The 19698-nt window shown below is 40.8% G+C and overlaps 1 protein-coding gene across 2 annotated transcripts in view; it reads left to right on the forward strand.

The window, feature by feature from the left end:
• The window catches only part of DNAH8 (dynein axonemal heavy chain 8), a 322731-nt gene that overhangs the window by 267181 nt on the left and 35852 nt on the right, over positions 1-19698 (forward strand). For both annotated transcript variants that reach the window (XM_063812416.1, XM_054686792.1), the window contains 3 exons: positions 5005-5121; positions 6864-6965; positions 12666-12826. In XM_063812416.1, coding sequence (XP_063668486.1) covers positions 5005-5121; positions 6864-6965; positions 12666-12826 — 380 coding nt within the window. The remainder of the gene's footprint in view (positions 1-5004; positions 5122-6863; positions 6966-12665; positions 12827-19698) is intronic.

Here is a 19698-nt window from a genome sequence, read left to right on the forward strand (position 1 = left end):
GGGAAGTTACTGCTGAAGCCCCCACCCCTGCTGCAGTCCAGTGATGTCTCTGCTTTTGCCAGTGGCCCTTCTGCCTTCCTTATGGGAGCCTTTTATTCCCAGGACCCTGGTGTGTGCCTGGGCTCGGTTAGGCTGCCACTCCCTGAGAATGTTTCAGCATCCTCTTGAAGATTACCTAGGAGGGAAGCTTCTCTCTGGCCTCGGTATTCTGTCTCTGTGCTTTCCTGGGTGGTGTAGCATCGTTCTGGGCTTGAGAGCAAGCCCACATTCACCCTTTGGGATTTTAATTTCAAGCACATTTTCCTCCAAAGTCTTAGTCTTTTGAAACTCAGTCATTACATTTTTAGCCACTTCCTAACACCTCCTGCAGAAGATCAGAATAATGTTCTATGGGTTATTTTTTTCCTATTGATTGTCAATGTGCCGCTCTTTGAGGTGTGTATTGGACCGAGTAAATGTCTTAGTGGTCTTCTCAGCCAATTATCTACAATTGTCTTCTCAGCCAATGCCTGGGCCCCAGAACAGGACACTTAAGTCAAAATCCCCAGGAGGCCAAAAGGAAGGAGCTCAGTCTTTTTGAAAACTTCCAAGTGATCCTGATATGTGGCAAGAATTGAAAATAATGGCCAAATGGCCACAACCGTTAAGGGAAGAGTCTTGAACCACTTTTACATCCATTTCATAGTCTGGAGTTTTTCTCCCCATCACCTTGGTTTGTCCACATTGAACTGCATATTTATGACTTTTCAAACAGCTTATATATAACTCTGTGAGGTGAGGTGCTCTTTTCTTTTTCATTTTTCTTTTTTAGCTAAAGTTATTGATTAGGATCTCTAAGGGCCTATAGTGGCAGTTGCAAACTTGGAAATTCTATCGTGGCCCTTAAAAATTACTTAGATAGTAAATAAAAGGGGCCCTATCAATAGGGCCCAGGGAATCTCACTATTAACAGTTCTTCATTCGGAAAAGTGTTTGCTTCCCCTACATTTTGTTTTCTTTCTCAAGTTTGAGCCTTGATAAACATTCCTTTCAAATTTAATAGTGCATATAAAGTTCTTGCTTTGGGGAGAGATGGTTATAAAATTCCTCATTTAAATGTCTTTGAATGATTATGATAATATGATACTGGTTTATCTTTTACACTCTGCCCCATAGTGTTTCCCAGAGGTTCTGGCTGTTTCTGTCAACTATTTTTACCTAGTAAAGTTTCCCTTACATTGTCTAGTGTGGCTTGTATTTTTCTTTGTATATTAGCTCCAGTTATTGGAGTTAGACAGTTAACTCCAGTTGTCTGGTTTTGAAGCTGTGAAATGATTCTGCAGCTCTGTGGGAACTGCTGAGGTAGAACCTAACGTAAAATTGGAAATGGCTCTGACATCATTAAAATGATTGAACAACTTTTCATCAGTGTTCTAAGGAGTTTTTCATGATTCCACATTTTCCATATTTCTCTAGTAGTTCAGAGTTTTGTATATTCTGTGAAATGAAAAGAAGAAACTGTATTAATCAAATTAAGTAGGGAGTGGACTGCTTTTCCTAAAATCATCAGTCACCATCTTAATGATGGACAGTCCACTCCCTTCTGTCGAATGAAGTTTTAACATTCAAATTTGTCTGCATTCGATGTCTTGAAGCACGTGACCACTGAGTTGCTGCTACTCACCAGAACTAGCCCGCTACTGCAGTAGAACCTTCTGTCTGCAGCCTTTTTCTCCACGAGTCACAGGATTTGTGTTCCTAGTTTTGCTCATGGCCTTTGCCAAGCCTGGAAGTCTCTTCTCTCCTCCTTGTAAAGACCAGCTTCAGTTTTATTCTTCCCAGAAGCCTCTGATTGAACGTCTCCTTCAGGCTTATCATTGTGAAATTTTGACAGTTAATTATATTCACTATCCCATTATTCTTTTTCTTGTCTCCAAGTCTTATTTTTGCAACAGATTAAAACTTCTTGAAAATGCATCCTTTTTAATATTTTTTATTGTATTGCATCGGACTCATCCCATGGTTTCAAAAATGTTAATTAAACTGAAGAAATTCAATATTCCAAATAAGTCCAGCAAAACCCCTTGCTTTGATCTTCCAAATGAGTTCTTAGGTTCTAGTTGTTTGAGTCTATCCTGATAGTATTCCAAGGTAATTTAAAAAAATAGCAAGAAGATGAAATGACTTCATTTGTGAAAGAAAAGGCACCCACTAAGATTTTGGGCTTTTTTTTCCCAAGATGAGCTAATCAGTTTATGACTTTAGTGAACCAACTTAAAAAGTAAATGCTTTAGATGAAAATTGGTAGTAAGAAATATAAACATGAAGCAAATCTCAGCATTAGGGCAATTTTCAAAACTCACATTTTAAAGAACAACTAAATTGCAGTTGCTCAGTGCATATAAATACGAGTGTTTCCATAGAGTCAATTTGAGCAGCTTTAGTAATTGGAGTTATTTTTCATTTGGCCACCCATCTAATTGAACATTAAAATTTAAAAATTAAATCAAACACATAGGTAAAACTAATGGTATAAATTCTGATCCTCTTTTTCAAAAATGGGAAAACATTCACATTTCACTAATAAGTCATTAGCATTCTTCTCTTCAAAGTCCTCAAGATGGAAGAAATTCCAAGAACTAAAACGGTTAGCTGTATGAATTTTCATGTTAATATCCCATAACCCTCTCCACCCACCCTTGCTCCTGGGATAATCTGGAAGAGGCTCACCTCAATGTTTCTGAGGTCCACTTCAGAAATTCCAAACACTGGGTGAGCCTCAGCACTGACCTCTTACAGAGAAAGAGTTCCTTTTGCCCTGGTAATAATCGACCAGTGTTTATTAGGCAACCGTGATTCTTTCCCCCAAGGTGCAAAAGGGGAGACAAAAATAGAAGACGTGTTTTTCACTGTCAAGACTCAAAATCTGGTTACAGGACCACATATATCAATATGAAACATCTTAAAAAACCCACAAAACAAAAACCAAGGCAACGTGAATGCTGGGACTAGGAAGCAGGAAGCTGTCAAGAGAAGCAATGTTAGGGACCAAGGCTCCCACCCTTGCACCTAGGACCACACAGTCTCTCCTCCCTTCCAGGCTGTGACCTCTGCTCCTCCTCACCTCTTCTAAGTACAGGGTGGAAGATGGTTCTTCACAGCTCCTGAGCTTACAAGTTTTCCTAGTCTAAGCCCCAGATAACAATTACAAACCCTAAGTCCAAATTCCTGGGAGAAGGGGTCTGGTCAGTTATTTTTGGGTTGGCTGTCTACCTTGGATCAAATTAGCTAAGGGATAGGTGTGGGTGTCACATAGCACAAATCTCTAATGCCTGACAACCTTAACTAAAGAAGTTTAGGTCTAGAGGTAACAGTAGTACTTTACGTTTTTAAGAGCTACTCCTATTATTATTATTATTATTATTATTATTATTATTATTGTTGTTGTTGCTCTTAGTCTGATCTCCCAGGGTCAGAACATCTAGACCCAAATTAATCTTAATGGTTTACTAAATACTTTAAAAGCATACCCTGAAACTCAGTAATTCAAACCTTTGAATTTTCTGAATTCCTTCTCTGACTTGTTCATGAACTTGTCCAAACAAAAATTTATTTAGATTTTTTTTTAAATGGTGGAATTATTCAGGATCGGAATCATGGAACAGCTGCAGCAAGAAGGATTGGAATGGCTTGTGAAAACGGCAGTGTGTGTGTGTGTGTGTGTGTGTGTGTGTGTGTGTGTTGAGTTGGGGAAGGCAGAAAAGAAAAAGAAAAGTTAGTATATACTTAGAGGTAAAAGAGTAGAATTAAACATTCCCATAGATGTATAGGGATTCTACTCTCCACATGGGTCCTCACCTTAGGCACTAGAATTAGGGTCTAGGAACTAATCTAATAAATCCCTGGCCCTTCCTTAGAGACTGATTATGTGTTGGGATAGGAAAAGCTGATACCATAGAAACATCTGGACTCATCTATGTGGGTTGTTGGATCATCAGTTCTTGGAGCTATCAGGTCTAATACTTGCCATACCTTTAAAATGCTCTCCGGAATATCAAAACAATTGAATCATTTGCTCTGAGTCCAGTTTGATTATTTATTGGTGATTTGACAATTGTAAACAGTTTGCCACTATTGCACAGGAGTCTCTTAGGCCCTCTTTGATTAAGTAGAGGGAAACAAATGAGGGTCATGTGAAAGTTTCAAGACAGACATGTCATGTATACAACAGAAATTTTTAGTTTTCAAAATCTGAAATGGTAAGATTGCAAAGTGAAGCCATCACAGAATCTAAGTGCTCTTGAGAGAGGTTTAGATAATCCAACTGAAAAAATTCAAACCCTTGCATTTGACATTTCAAACTTTCAAGAGTCCATTGTAGAATAACAGTTCATTCAACAGATATTTGTTGAGCATCTACTACATTTTTTGAGTTGTCAGTGGAGACCTAGACTTTTTTTAAAACCCAAAAACTCCAACTTGGCAAATCTTTGGAGATTTGTTTATATAAACCCCTTAGCTATAGAGCCATGAAGTAATATTTCTAATATGGCTATATGCCACATAACGTTTCAGTCAACATGGATTGCATATACGGTGGTGGTCCCGTAAGAGTATAATGTATTTTTACTGTACCTTTTCTGTGTTTAGATGTGTCTAGATACACAAATACCTACCATTGTGTTACAGTTGCCTGCAGTATTCAGTCCCGTAACATGCTGCACAGGTTTGTAGCCTGGGAGCAATAGACTACATCATGTAGCCTAGGTGCATATAGGCTGTACCATCTAGGTTTGTGTAAGTGCCCTCTAAGATGTTCGCGTGAGGAAATTGCTTAATGATGCATTTCTCAGAAGGTAACCCCATCATTAAGTGACATGAATGTATATCCAAAATTGTATATACTATTCTTTTAAACTAATGTCAATTTATTTTGATAATATAGCCTTAATTTTACTGTATTTTGATAGCAATAAAAATGGAATCAGGTACATGCAATACTTACTTTTCTTTGGTGTTTTTAAGGAGCGACGAAAATTTGGCCCCTTAGGATGGAATATTCCCTACGAATTCAATTCCGCTGACTTTTCAGCCAGTGTTCAGTTTATTCAGAATCACCTTGATGAATGCGATATTAAAAAAGTGAGTGAAATTATGCCTTTTTTCCTGTTTTTATTACTCTTGTTAAATCAGGGTTCTACAGTCATTTGAAGTCTATGATAAGGTGTGAATTTGCTGAGCCCCATGGAGCCCCCTTTGAAGGGACTTGTTGCTGTAATCAGGCACTTGCTGGGGCAGCCTGTCCCTGCCCCCAACACTCACATACCTCTGAAGCTGACTAACTCAGTGTGTTGCAAAATACCGCAGCCTTCCTCATGTTACACTCAGGGACCACAGTGCACTTCAAGAGAAGGTGTGCTTTAGGTCAAGCTTCTCCTCACTGGTCCTACTCCTGCCTCCTCAGAAGTGAAGATGGTATCTGCCTGCCCATGCGAAAGTTCTTTCTCACCTTAAGTCACTTCTTAACTGCTCAGCTTATGCATATGAATAACAATACTTTCTAGTAATGGTCATTCATCATCATATGACACTTTGCAGTTTTCAAAGTTCTCATGTGTGCAGGATCTCATTTTTATCTTCACAACCCTGTGAGATCAATAAAAAAGGCATTATTGTTTATTTATTTATTACCCATTTTACTGATGAGGTAACAGACAAGAGAGACTAAGAGACTTCCTCAAGGTCACAGAGCTGAGAACGTAAAATCTGTTGTCCTTTCACACATATAAAGGGTTGGAAATTTGTTTTTTCTATAATCTTTGGCAAGTTAATGAGCCTTAAAGCCTGTTTCCTCATCTATAAAATGAACATTGTTTCTGTGAGGAACGAATGAGTTAGTATTTGTGAAAGCACAGTACACAGTACCTAATAAGAGCTCATTCAATATGACTCTCTACAGTCTGGCCCCCTCTTCTTCCCCAGAGTAGGGCTTCAAGGTAATTAGAGATTCTGCAGCTTCCATATTGGGGTGGTAAGCCATGATGAGTGTTTACTCTAGTACCAAGCCGTCATTTTTCCTTGAAATGACAAAGGGATATGAAATTAAAAGTATGGCAGTCTGATGAAAAGTTATATTCTATGTGTTCATATTCTGTGGTCATTTGTCATTTTGGTACATACAAATAATAGTTACCTTAAAATAGTTGCTTTGAAAGGCAACCAAGCTGAAAAATAAAATTTTAACCAAGAAAAAGTAAACAAAAAGCAAATATCCTTATTTCTCCTAACTCAAATGTATCAAGGGTTTAAAGAACTGCTAAACTGCAATATATTGCTAGTATAAAATTGCTATAGAAATTAATAAATATTTTGATGTAGTTTTAGCACATAGAATGAGATACAGAGGATGGCAGAGGATTGCATTGAGGAAAAATCTTGTGGATAAATAATTTTCTTGTTGTTCTCGTAATGATTCCAGAAAATACATTACTAAGAAAGCGTATTAAAGCAATGATTACTTGATTTTTCTCCTTTTTTCACTAAACACCACTTTTCTCCTCTGTAACACCTTGGCATTACTACAATGAGTATTATAGGTAATTATATCCCCAGAGTGAAAATTAGTCTTTTTCCCTATTTTAAATAATATACTTGCAATATACTTACCAGTGTTTAGTATTGTAGATTTTTTCTTGGTGAACAAACTGTAGTAGTTCCAGCCATGTAATAGTGAAAGAGTTATTAATATAAGACGATGAATAATTTTAAATATGAGTCTAGTGAGTGCTTCCTTTTCCAGACCTTTCCTCTAGGGAAAGACCCGAAATGTTTATAATGATGTGTTTGGGTTGACAATTAATAATCCTTTTTTACTTTTAATAAAGGGTGTATCATGGAATACGGTTCGGTACATGATTGGAGAAGTACAATATGGAGGCAGAGTGACAGATGACTTTGACAAACGTCTACTTAATTGCTTTGCCAGAGTAAGTCAGTTTAGAAAAATAAAGTTTGGAGACACATTTCACTGTATTTTCCAATTTTTTTGTTTGTAATAGGTCTGCCAAACTCAAGCATACAGCAGAGCTGCTGCAAAGAATTAGCCAAGAAACAAATGCATGTGTGCGCTTACACACACGCACACACATGCACACACACACACACACACAAAACAACCAGCAATTGGGCCAGGCACGGTGGCTCACGCCTGTAATCCCAGCACTTTGGGAGACTGAGGCGGGCGGATCACGAGGTCAGGAGTTCTAGACCAGCCTGGCCAATATGGTGAAACCCCGTATCTACTAAAAATACAAAAAGTAGCCGGGCGTGGTGGTGAGTTCCTGTAGTCCCAGCTACTTGGGAGGCTGAGGCAGAAGAATCACTTGAACCTGGGAGGCAGAGGTTGCAGTGAACCGGGATCGCACCACTGCACTCCAGCCTGGTGACAGAGTGAGACTCTGTCTCAAAAAAACAAAAACAAAAACAAAAACCAACCAACAATCTACTTGTGGTGCAGAGCAGAGCAGTGGTCAGTTCTCATTGGTCTGTAACTCCTTTCCCATGTAGATGAAACTGCTTGTGCCCAGGGCCTCTCCCCCACTGCCCCTCCTCCATCTTCCCCATTCCTGTGCACCTCACTTGTGAGGAAAACACCGGCCATCATTTCTCTGCCTCTTTCTCTGAGTGAAAGTCTCATGGTGATTTCAAGCCCCAAAATAAGTGATTGGGGGATTAATCATAATTTGAGTTTTCTCATCTCTTCTATTAGGATAGACAATTGGAAATTGAGGAAGTGTTCACTTTTTCTCTGTGCCAAATAAAATCCACATATAACATGCTGATAAATATTTTCTAGAGAAAATTGTTTATTAGCAATTGTGGCTTTCACATCAAGGATGAATGTAATAAATAACACCTACCAGACTCAAACTCTTCTTAAAATGTTTTACATTTTAGGGAAGTAATATACAACACCTAAGTGAGAAAAAACCAGATGTCTTTTATGGTTATTAAATTCTTTATATTGGAACCTATACCGGTAATTCTCTACTTAAATGATTCTTTTTTCTTGACAAAATTAAAGCCTCAACAACAAAGCACAAGCTTTGAGAGTATTTTGATAAGCTGGGGGTTGGCTAGAAAACGGATTTTTAACCTTTACTTGTTTTAGCAAGTTTTTCTTGAAGCTACATATGGAGAACTGTGAAAAATAATAAGTGTTGGTGAGGATGTGCGGAGGGAGGAGCCCTGCTGCTGGGAGGTCAAATGGACACAGACCTCCTGGAAAGCAGTCCAGTAATACTTACTGAAATTAGGTATCTCAGGTAGACATATCTCAGAACATTTCTAGAAAGAGTCCACAAATGGACATGTACAAAAATATTCATGGCAACATTGTGTGTGGAGCTGAAGGCAAGCATCATAGATGGTTTTCCTGGAAGCAGAGGTGGAGATTTGCATTCAAGTGCCTCCTCCCCAGCCTTCCTGCAAGACATGACCTTGGCTGAAGCAGCTGCCTCCTGCTAGGGCAGTTCCTGGGGAGGGACAATGCTGTGAGTCCACAGTAGCCAACACTCCAGACAGCGGTGGGGAGTGAGTACCTGCTCCTGAAAGAGGATCGAGTGGCACATCATAGCATCCACTACAAAAACCTAAGACTCCTAAGAGAATAGATAAGATGTGGTGGGTGAGCACCATGGCATACTATTGCTCACCCTTGTGGGGTGCAACCTGTTAGTCATAGTCATATCAAGTGTGTGATACGACTACCTTCTGAACCAGAATCCTCCTCCTGAGTATATGTCCCAGAGAAATTCTCAGAATGTACCAAAGACATTATTCATAGCATTGTTGGTGGTAGTGGGAAGTTGAAGGCAACTTAGGAATCCATCATGGGGAAATAGTTAAGTTACCTGTTGTAGAGGCCTATGGTGGCATATAATGCAGCACTTAGAAGCAATGATCTATATGACATCAGGCATAGGTCTTACAAACAGTGTTGAGTGCAGAGCTTTAAAAAAAAGTAAAGTGAGATCTATAAAGGAATATATGCATAGTTCACAAGGATAAATACATGTTCTAGGACATATATCAAGTACACTTAAATAGATGCCCTCAGAGGGAAAAGGAGACAGTGAATGGATATCAGGGCAGAATGGGGAAAAATTAAAATAAAAGGGGCCTAGATTCATAAAAATAATAAACTCGGGAGTTTGAGAAACTGACCTCTGTATTTGAGATTCAAAGGAGAAAAAAAAAGATGTCTTAATAAGTATACTTTGTTAGAATAATTGTAAAAGTACCTAAAATTGGAATTTTAGCAGTGGAGACTAAGATGTGGTTAGCTTCAGAATATAATTCACCAAGAGTACCAGCAGAATGCTGATGGGATCAAGTGCATGGGTGAAAGAAGAGGGGAGTCAAGGTCATCCCTAGTTTTGACTTAAGCCACTGGACACAGAATGGGGCTATTTACAGACAAGAGGAAGGGCTGCAGCAGGAAAGAGTTTTATTGGCTGGGGCTGGAAATTAAGAGTTTGGTTTTGATCATATAACATTTGAGATGTCTATTAGACATCCAAATCAAGTTGTCTCAGACTGTAACTGCCATGAGGGCAGGGACTTTGTCTTATTACATCAGTGCCAAACTCTGAGCACCAGAAACAGAGCCCAACACATATAAGTGCTCAGTAAATATTTGTTGAATAGAAGAACGAATGCATGAATGCAGGTGAACAAGGCACCTGGATGTACAGATCCGGAGGTCATGGTGGAGCTCAGGCATGGAGATAAGGATCTGGAATTCTTCAGCATGTAGACAGTGGCAACGGAAAGCTGCTGTGTTGGTCCAGAGCCTCCAGGGAGATGTCTGAGCCAGGAGCACACGGAGGGGGAGGAAGAAGTGTCGCTGTCTCAGCCTGCTCCACCTTCAAGATCTCAAGCAGGGGGATTCCCCTCTCTGACCCCTCTCCTGCCTTTCTTCCTCTTCTACTTCTTCCCTGTACCCTGACATTTGGCATTTTGGGCCACAGAGGACTAGTCAGCTGACTTCAACCCTCTCCTAGAAACCCAAGATTCTCTGTCCTCTGGGCCTGGGATGTGCAGACTTCCTGATCTAAAAGCACAGGGTTCCATATCCAGGCCCCAGTTCATTGGCTGTTCCCAAGTAACAGCAGCTCCGTCCTCACCTGAGTTATTTTACTCCCTTCTATCATCTGATTCTGGTTTCTCTGGACTCCATTCTCAGCAATTAGTGCCTTAAGTCAAAAGTTCATCTCACTATTTTCCCATTCATTTGCCCCTGAGTGGCTTCTGTGGGCTCATTCCCTCCCCCTCTCTCAGGACTTCCCTAAGAGTGGCACAGCCTTCAGTGGCTTCAATTCTCTGACTGTTGGCCACCCCACTTCCTTATCCTACTGAATCTTCTCTTTGCCCTACATCCTCTCCAACCTCCTGTCTTGTTGCTTTCCCTCATTCATTTCTTTGTCTAGCTTGGACCTGTTTCAGATGGTCATCAATAACCAGAGGTGAGTTTGGGTCTCTGGCCCTAAGGGCATGAGCTTACCACATGAACCTGGCAGCAGCAACCTTCTTGAGAAAGGCTGCACAAAAGCCCCACAGCCCCCACACCCTGCCTTCACCTGTTTGATCTCATCCTCAGCCCCAGGCTTGCCTTCTGACCAGCCACCTGCCTGCACTACCTCCACTTTACCCTAACCATGTCATCCAGAGTTGCCCATGGGAGAAGCAGCTCCACTGTAAACTCACGCCTGCACATGGCATCCTCTGTCCCTCTGACTTTCAATCTCGGGCTTGTCTTTGAACCTTGTTTTCTCTGTTCTCAGCATCTTACAGAGTCTCTCTGCTAAAAGCGATTGCAGAACTGTATTGGATGTTCATGGGGTATGACCGCTCACAAAGTAGCTCCATGTAGATTTCATATTTCATGTTTTGACTTTGCCCCCAAATAGCCTCCAAATTTGGTGAAACTCAGCTATTTGTGTGTGTATAAAGTGCTGGGAAAATAGTAAGAAACTTCATTTTGGTCTTATACATACATGTCATCTGACAACACAGAATTCAGTGTGGTTATTTGTTATCTGTGTGCTGAGGACCCAGGGCCTTTGCCGCCTTAGGGTGTCTTCCTGCAATTTAAGTCATCCACATCGTGAAAAATCTAATATTTCTAAGTAATGACCATGCTCATAACACTATTCTCTTTAATAACTTTCAACTACTCTCCATTTCTTGAATTAATCACCAGTCCTCACCCTGACATCAATAGTCATCCATGATATGACCTCACCTCACTTTTCCTGTCCTATCTCTTATGACTACATTGTGTCCACCCTATATTCCATTATTCCGTTAACCTGCTTCTTATTTTTGCATCAGTTCTATAACTTTGCTTATGTGGCCTCCCCATTCCAAGTTCTCCGGTCAAACTCCTCTCCTTCAAGGCTTAGCTCCAAAAATCACCTCCTTGAGAAGACCTCAGCTGACATCCACCTGGATGTTTTTTGTTCCTGCTTTAAACCTCTTTAGTACTTTGCTTATTTTTATTTCCTTCTGACTCTTGCCTTAGTGCACTTTGTATTGTGGTTATTAAGTAATTGGCTCATCCCTCCGCTGGGTCACAAGCTCCTTGAAAGAAAGGACTGTGTGTCTCTTATCTTTGCATTCTGTTCTGGTTCTAAACTCAGCCTGCTCATGCATAGGAGTTGAATAGGATAAAACAGAGAGAATCAGTACACAGGGTATTTCAGAGCAATCACTGGATCTAAAAAGAGCTGGAGGAAGGAGATGGAGGGAAGGTACTAGAGAACGTGTGACCAACCAGAGGAAGGCACCGTCCCTCTTTCCCGTCAAGTGCTCCGAGTAATTCAGACGTCGTGCCTGATTTCCACTCTTCCTGTCTTCCCATTATTTCCTTCCCCACTGGGAAAATTGCTGTGAGACGTAAGTCATTGCCTCAAATCTGGCTCATAGGCATTTAGCATCATTTTTTTTTTCCTTTCTGAGAATAAGTCTATTCACACCAACCATATATTTGTTCTCTCACTGTTTTGTTAAAGATAATTCATATGGAATAAGAAAGGGATGTCTTAAGGCAAACAGCAAGGCAGCTGAATACATTTACTTCATGTGGACAGGGACATAATTAGCAAAGGAAGCTCTTCAACTCAAGGTGGGAGGGGAGAGTTTGCATGGAGCTCTCCTGGCCGTGTGCTGGGGCTCATTGCTGTGTGAGTGAAACTGCGCACAAGCACATCCTTCTGGTATGAGCCCCACGTCGGGGGGAAGTGGGGTGATGAAAATGCCCAGATATTCTCTTGTGTGTGGGAGTATGGCCTCACAGACTTTGCAGTATGTTCCTACTCCTAAAATGGAATTGAGGGTTGTCAAATGACTCAATCAGAGAATGGGCGTGTAGAGTTGCTCTCTTCCTTACTCTTGGTGAATATCTTCTTTGGTGTTAAACGGAGGCCAGGTCAAATTGTGTTCTGGACTCTCTCTTTTCTCCATATATGTGGTAATTATTCTATCAGTAGTATTGTTAAAGCACTCTCAAAATCAATATTAAAAACTCTATTAAAATGGAAATAAGGTGGCCCCTCTCCTTTCTTGTAGCAGTTTTCATTTAGATGCTCATCAATTTTATTTCTTTTGTTTTCTCTCACATACAGGTCTGGTTCAGTGAGAAGATGTTTGAACCGTCATTCTGCTTTTATACTGGATATAAAATCCCCTTGTGCAAAACCTTAGACCAGTATTTTGAATACATCCAGTCACTGCCATCCCTAGATAACCCTGAAGTCTTTGGGCTTCACCCTAATGCTGATATCACGTAAGTCCCTGGCATTTTTTAATTTGAAGGGGTCATTTGTAACTCAGTCTGGCAAAGATGGTGCATTTCGTTTTCTCTCCTACTCTCTCTCCTTTCCCCCTTTTTTTATTTTACTGTGAAAAATAGTGTCGCTTCCTGTCTCCCAATTACAACTTTGTCATATCTTGGCCTGCTCTCCTCTCACTAAATCCTGATGCTCCAGTGTTTATGACAACGTTAAGCTCTAATTTATGCATTGATTATTTCTCCTCTGTCATGTCATAAAACGAGTTGGTGTTAGTGGTAGCAGTGCTCTCCACCGGCAGAAGAGTGGTCTACCAGCTCCTCATCTCTTTCTTCAAAAATTCATTAAGAATATAATGCTCATAAATAGAATCTAAAAAGCCAGGCGAGAACAGATGGGAGGGTGAAGAATCATATTTCTGCCTGGTCCTCTCTCTCATGGCCCCTCTCCCTCACTTGCTCATCTGCATCCTTTTGTCATGCACTGCCTGTGGTAGGTGCAGTGCAGTAAGCACTTGAGCAGCCGACACAGATGCACGGCCCTGGGAGGAAAGAGTGGAGGGGCTCAGCTTTGCATGAGGTCCCTGCTCCACTCATCACCTAGAGAAGAAATGCTCCCCAGTTCCAAGCCCCTTGGCATGAGGTGTCACCCCTTCTGTCTTTAGAGATCCCTACCAAACCCAAGCACCTGAACCGGAATCCTTTGGAATGGACCGCATGTCCTCTGCGGCCCCCTGATGAAAAGTCACAAGGTTTACATTCAGGAAAATGGTTTCAGGAAATGGAAGAAACCAAGACTCCTCTGGCAGATTCTAAGTTGAGAATGCCCTAAGAGTGGGGCATTCCTCTCTCCTAGTCCCTGGCCTACTGTTGTAATTTTAATAATTCTCTGGGTTTGGACATGGACATTTCCCTGGCCTTGCCAGATGTCCCAGGAGTCCCAGTTTGCTGCCAATTTCCTTGTCTTCCTGCCTCTGACCACCCTCCTAGCTCCCTGCATGAGGATGCACTTTTGGCCTCTTTACACCCACCTTGATTCCACCTTCTTCATATCCTCTCATCTCGCCCAGGCTGCTTTTCATCTTCAAAGATGCGGACATGATTGAAAATACCTACAAATGCCAATGCTTCGTTCCACCCCCATGATGGAACCACGAAGGCTCGTTAGTGGCAGCTCTTGCTGTTATTTAAGGAGGCTTTCATAAGTTACCTGGGGACGGGAAAGAAGTGAAGAAATAAAAAGGATTCCTCAGGGATTGGATTAACAATCAACTCTTACAATTTATGAAAGAGGGAGCATAGGAAAGTAGTTTTGCTTTAGCTGAGACTAAAAATGTGAGTCAGACCACATCAACCCTCTGCTCAGAATCCTCCCAAGGTTCCCATGACACTCTGGGTCAAGGTCAAAGACCGACAGTGACCTACATACAGATGACCTACAAAGTCAAATAGTGCCACTGCCCTCTACCTCCCCACCCTGGCTGTTTCAGTCCTCTCCCACCTTCGTGCCCACTCAGCTCCTGTTACTCAGGCCAGACAGCTTCCTGTTACTCAGACAGGCCAGACAGCACCTGCCACAGGATACTTGCACTCCCTGGAACCTCCCTCCTCCTAGATATCACAGTGGCTCACTTTTTACCTCTTCTAGTCTTTGCTTAGATGTAGCCTTTTCAATGATGCCTTCCCTGGCTGTGCTATTTAGAGATTGCAAGCCACTCCCCAAACCCTGCCCAAGACCTTGTCCTCCTGACCTGCTCTTCTCTATAGTTTGTATCACCCACTGACATACTCTATACTTTTTTTTTTTTTGCCACGGAGTTTCGCTCTTGTTGCCCAGGCTGGAGTGCAATGGCATGATCTTGGCTCACCACAACCTCCGCCTCCCAGGTTCAAGCGATTCTCCTGCCTCAGCCTCCCGAGTAGCTGAGATTACAGGCATGCACCAGCACGCCTGGCTAATTTTTGTATTTTTTAGTAGAGACAGGGTTTCTCCATATTGGTCAGGCTGGTCTCGAACTCCCTAGCCTCAGGTGATCCGCCCACCTCGGCCTCCCAAAGTGTTGGGATTACAGGTGTGAGCCACCGCACCCAGCCTCATACTTTACACTTTAATTACTGATTTGTTATTGTCCAACAACCACCACTAAACCATAAGTTCCACTACACCTGAAACTTTTGTGTGTGTTTTCACTGCTGCATCCCTTGTGCTATAGCAGTGCCTGGGGCTCAGGAAGTATTTGTTGACTGATCAGTGCTGCTAAATTCTTCTAGAGTGTGAAGGATGTGATCAATGAGGAGATTCCGTAGAAAGATCCCACAAGTTCATGTGAGTGGACAGAGAAACAACTGATAAGTCTTAATGCACTTGCAAATTTGTGACTGAAGATGTTCTCATATGAGGGCTCTGAACTTTAATTCCATCCTTGACAAGAGACTGGGGAGTCACGAGAGCTGGTTCCTGGGTAATCCACAGGATCCCAACAAGATGAAACCATTTCACCTTCACCCAGGGTGATAGTGCACCTAGGCCTTGTTCACCGCAGGCTGTTTCACTCACCAGCTCTCAAGAAAGATGAAACAGGGCTAGAAAAGGTCCAGAGAAGTACAACGCAAATGTAAAAGCAATTGGAGACAAAGACAAAGACAAACCATTTTTTCCTTGACTTTTTATTTGGAATGATTACAAACTCTCAGAAAAGTTGCACATACAGTAAACATTCATACGCTCCATCGAGATCCCACAATTGTTCATGTTTTGATCCATTTGCTTTTTCTCCTTCTATATTTATATCTCTGTATGTTTATGTATCTACAGCTATATCTATGTATAATCACATATATTTCTCTGTGTGTGTGTTTGTATGCCCTCTCAGTGGATAGAGCTAGGAAGCATGTACTTTTAAAAACATCATGAGTTAATACAAATAACTCCAATTCCAATTGTATACCTCAGGGTTGTTCTTTGTCTTCCCCCATTCCATATTGATATCTCCTTTCTCCCACTGTAAAAACTCTGGTTCCCGGCAACTTCAATATGTGTATTCATTTACTTGCAATTACTATGCCAATACCACTACCAGCAACAAACCTATTAAGTAGAGGTCAAGATTTCTTTGCAGTTCTTTTTGTCCTTAGGATATATTCCACTAGGTATAAAGAGTACTGTGTTCAAAGGTCACTTGGATTAATGATTTCTTTTTCTGTGTGGTTATGCTATCAACTGATATATAGTTATGTTTATTTGTTTCTGTTCGTATTACATTTAAGGGTTTTTTCCCCCACATATGCTATTGTTTTGAATATGTAAAATATGAACATGGTTCAAAAGTTACAACTTGATAGTAAGTTGTTCTTAGAGAAGTCTCAGACCCTTTCAACCCATTTCCCTCTTCTTTTATGGGTAAACAAACACAGTTTCTGGTTTATCTTCCCTGTGCTTCTTTTTGCATGTACATACATATATACATATTGTTATTACCCTTTCTTTCTTATACAAAGTTGCCAAACTATATCTATTGTGTTGTGTCTTGCTTTTTTCTCTTACCAATGTATCCTGTAAATCACTTCATATCAGGTCATTATTATCTTCCTCATTTTTTTTTACAGCTGCATGCTGCTCCATTGTTTATATGGATCATAGTTGTTCAACCATTTGCCTATGGATGGGCATTTAGGTTGCTTCCAATATTTTGCTATCTCAAATAATTCTTCCATTAATAACTTTATGCTTGTGGACTCTCATATTATTGGAGATGTATTTTCAGGGTAAATTGTTATGGGTGGGATTGCTAGATCAAGATTTAGTGAATATTGTCAAATTCCCTTACATAGGGTTATACTGTTTTGTACTTTTACTTGCAGTCTGTGAGTGCCCATTTTTTCAGAATCTCATCAACAGAGCACTGGTGAGGCATTTGAACCTTCACCAGTATGACAGTGAGAAATGTTATCTCAGCATAGTTTTAGTTCACTTCTCTTATTTTGAGTGAAATTGAGAAAATTTTCATATACTTAAGGGCTATTTATATATAGTCTGTCCATTCCTTTCCAATGGAGTTTTTATTCTTTTTATTTAATTTTAGGACTTATTTATATGTTAGGGATAACAACCCTTTGTTTGTGATGTGGATTGCAAATATTTTTCTCAGTTTATTTAGCGTTGCTTGTGATTTTCCCCCATTGATCAGGTAGAAGTGTTATTGTCGTTTCGTTTTATTTTTATGCAGTCAAATTTATGACTACATAAATTCTGTTCTTGCTGTTGTTACATCTGGATTTTTAGTAATAGTAAGAAAGCTTCTTCCCTCATCAGGGTATAAAGGAATCATCTACATTTTTTTTTTTTTTTTTAGTGCTTGTATGGTTTCACTTTTTTACATTTAGTTCTTTTACCCATTAGGAATTTACCTATTAGGTATAAGTATGGATGAAATTCTTTTTCAGAATAGCAATCCAGTTATCCTATCACCAGTGATTTTTTTTTTCTTTTTTTTTTTTTGAGACGGAGTCATGCTCTGTTGCCCAGGCTGGAGTGCTATGGCATGATCTCGGCTCACTGCAACCACCTCCTGGTTTCAAGTGATTCTCCTGCCTCAGCCTCCTGAGTAGATGGGATTACAGGTACATGCCACCATGCCTGGCAAATTTTTGTATATTAGTAGAGAAGGGGTTTCACCATGTTGACCAGGCTGGTCTTGAGCTCTTGACCACAGGTGATCCGCCAGCCTTGGCCTCCTGCTTTAACATAAAATTTCCTTCCATAGGTACTCGGGTCCATTTCTGGGCTTTCTATTCTGTTTTCCTTTCTATTTTGTAGCAGTCTGTTTTAAGTTTAGCTAGTCTCCAGTATGTTTTATTATCTGGTAGTTATAGTCTCCCCTCATTGCTCTTTTTTTTTTCTGAGCTTGTCCTAGCTATTGTTGCATGCGTGTTTTTCTATTGTTGTCAGAAGTTGGTGTTGAATTTTGTTGAATACCTTTCAACATTTATGGAAAGAATCACATGATTTTCCCCTAAACACCTAAAAAGTTAGTGAATTATATTAATGGATTTCCTAACTCAAATTTTCTACAGATAATCTGAAATTAATACCACTGGGTTCTGAGGTATTATTCTCCTAAGGTAGTGATATACTCTATTAATGGTTCATTGGGGAATTTTGCATTGATATTCATAAATAAGAATGGCCTAGAGTTTTTTGTGGCATCTTTATCAGGTTTAATTACTAATCAATGTTATATTTGCTTTGTAAAAATGTGGAAGTTTTTCTAAGCTCTGGAACAATTTGTGTAGTATTGGATGCTTTAAAGTTTGGTAGAATTCTCCTGTGAAACCATCTGGGCTCAGTGCTAGTTCTTTGATATCTTTCGTATTTCTCTGTTACCACTGCAGTCAATATTTTGTCAGTTGTGTTCTCCTAGGAAATTACTTGTTTCATCTAGGTTTTCGTATTTATTTTCACAAAGACATGCAAACTAGTCTTTAATCTGGTCTAATAAGCTGGACTCAGTACAATGTGGTAAAGAATGAAATCACTTCTTCCTTACCCTATACTGAGTCCAACCCATTCAATAAAATTGTTACAGAAGTGTGGACATAACACTAGCTCTGTAGACCTTGGTCTGAAATCTGATGACAGCTTGAAGCCACTCTCGTGCCTCTCCTAAAGGAATGTACTAGCCTTCTTAATATAATCTATCGAGGCAGCTCTGTTCAACCACTTCACTATGGTGTTGCCAACACATCCCAGAGAAACCACTGAGAAACAGTGGTTATACTGTTATATGGTGGTTATACTTACTTAATACTAAGAAGGAACTTAGTATTGACACAGATGAACACCTCACCAGAGCCAGAGGCTCCTCTTCACAGGGTTCTCCTGCTGTCCGGCTCAGCAGATTCTCAGTCCTCAGTGGCAAAATCACACTGTGACAGAGTAACAAAATTTGTTGCAAAATGCAAAAGGCTGCAAAGCATGACTTTAATAGCATCACCCTTCAGTGTATGGTCCAGGTAGCAGTGTGATCTAGTATCTCTCATGCTTTAAAGAGCCTTCCCTTCCCTTCACATGCCTATAAATCTATGGCCTATGTTCTACTCACATTTTAACCTCTTTTATAGTCATGTCCACCTTCCCTCCTGAGTAGAGCTCATCTATGCCAATGGCCTTTAAAACATCAACATGCCACATATATGTTGTCTAGACCTTTCCTCTGTGCTCCACAGTCATTTATACAATTTCTATGTGACATCCACTGGCATGTCTTTCAGACAGCTTGACCTTTAAAAGCCCCAAACTGAATCTCCTCCATCTACTTCTCCTCCATCTAAATGGCTTCCTACAGCAGTTAGAATAAAAGACAAGCTCTCTGCCATGTGACAAGGCTCATCTAGAGCACCCATGATGACTAATCGTCACCTCGGGTACCCTGTGGGTAAGTCCAGGGTGTGAGGATGCAGGCCTAGAATAGGGATGATCATGGGGTGGAGTGAAGCTGCAGGACAGGTCTCAAGGGGGGACTGATAGGACTTAGCGAATGCAGAGCAATGGCTGAGAACCTTCTTCTGTAGCTGTTAATCTGTTTCTTGCTGCAAACTGGTGTGTTAGAGAGGACACGGTGAGCCTTCTGTGTTTCGTCAAGTCTCTCTTCACAGCTTTGTCCAGAAGCCCACATGGTGTTGCTGGCATGCATGCTGTAGGATGCCGTAAGCGAGCTTCTCCCAAAATAGTGTCAGGATCTTGCAACCTTTCACCACACTAGTGAGGTCAGGTAGAGGGCCCTGGACCCCTGCCTAAAATGGGGGATTATATCCACTAGAGCAACTGGCAGGCCTGTAAGACCTTGGTCCTCCTCTGATCTCTCTTCATC

The sequence above is a fragment of the Pan troglodytes genome, chromosome 5 (genome assembly GCF_028858775.2).
Source record: "Pan troglodytes isolate AG18354 chromosome 5, NHGRI_mPanTro3-v2.0_pri, whole genome shotgun sequence".
In the NCBI taxonomy this organism is placed as follows: Eukaryota; Metazoa; Chordata; class Mammalia; order Primates; family Hominidae; genus Pan; species Pan troglodytes.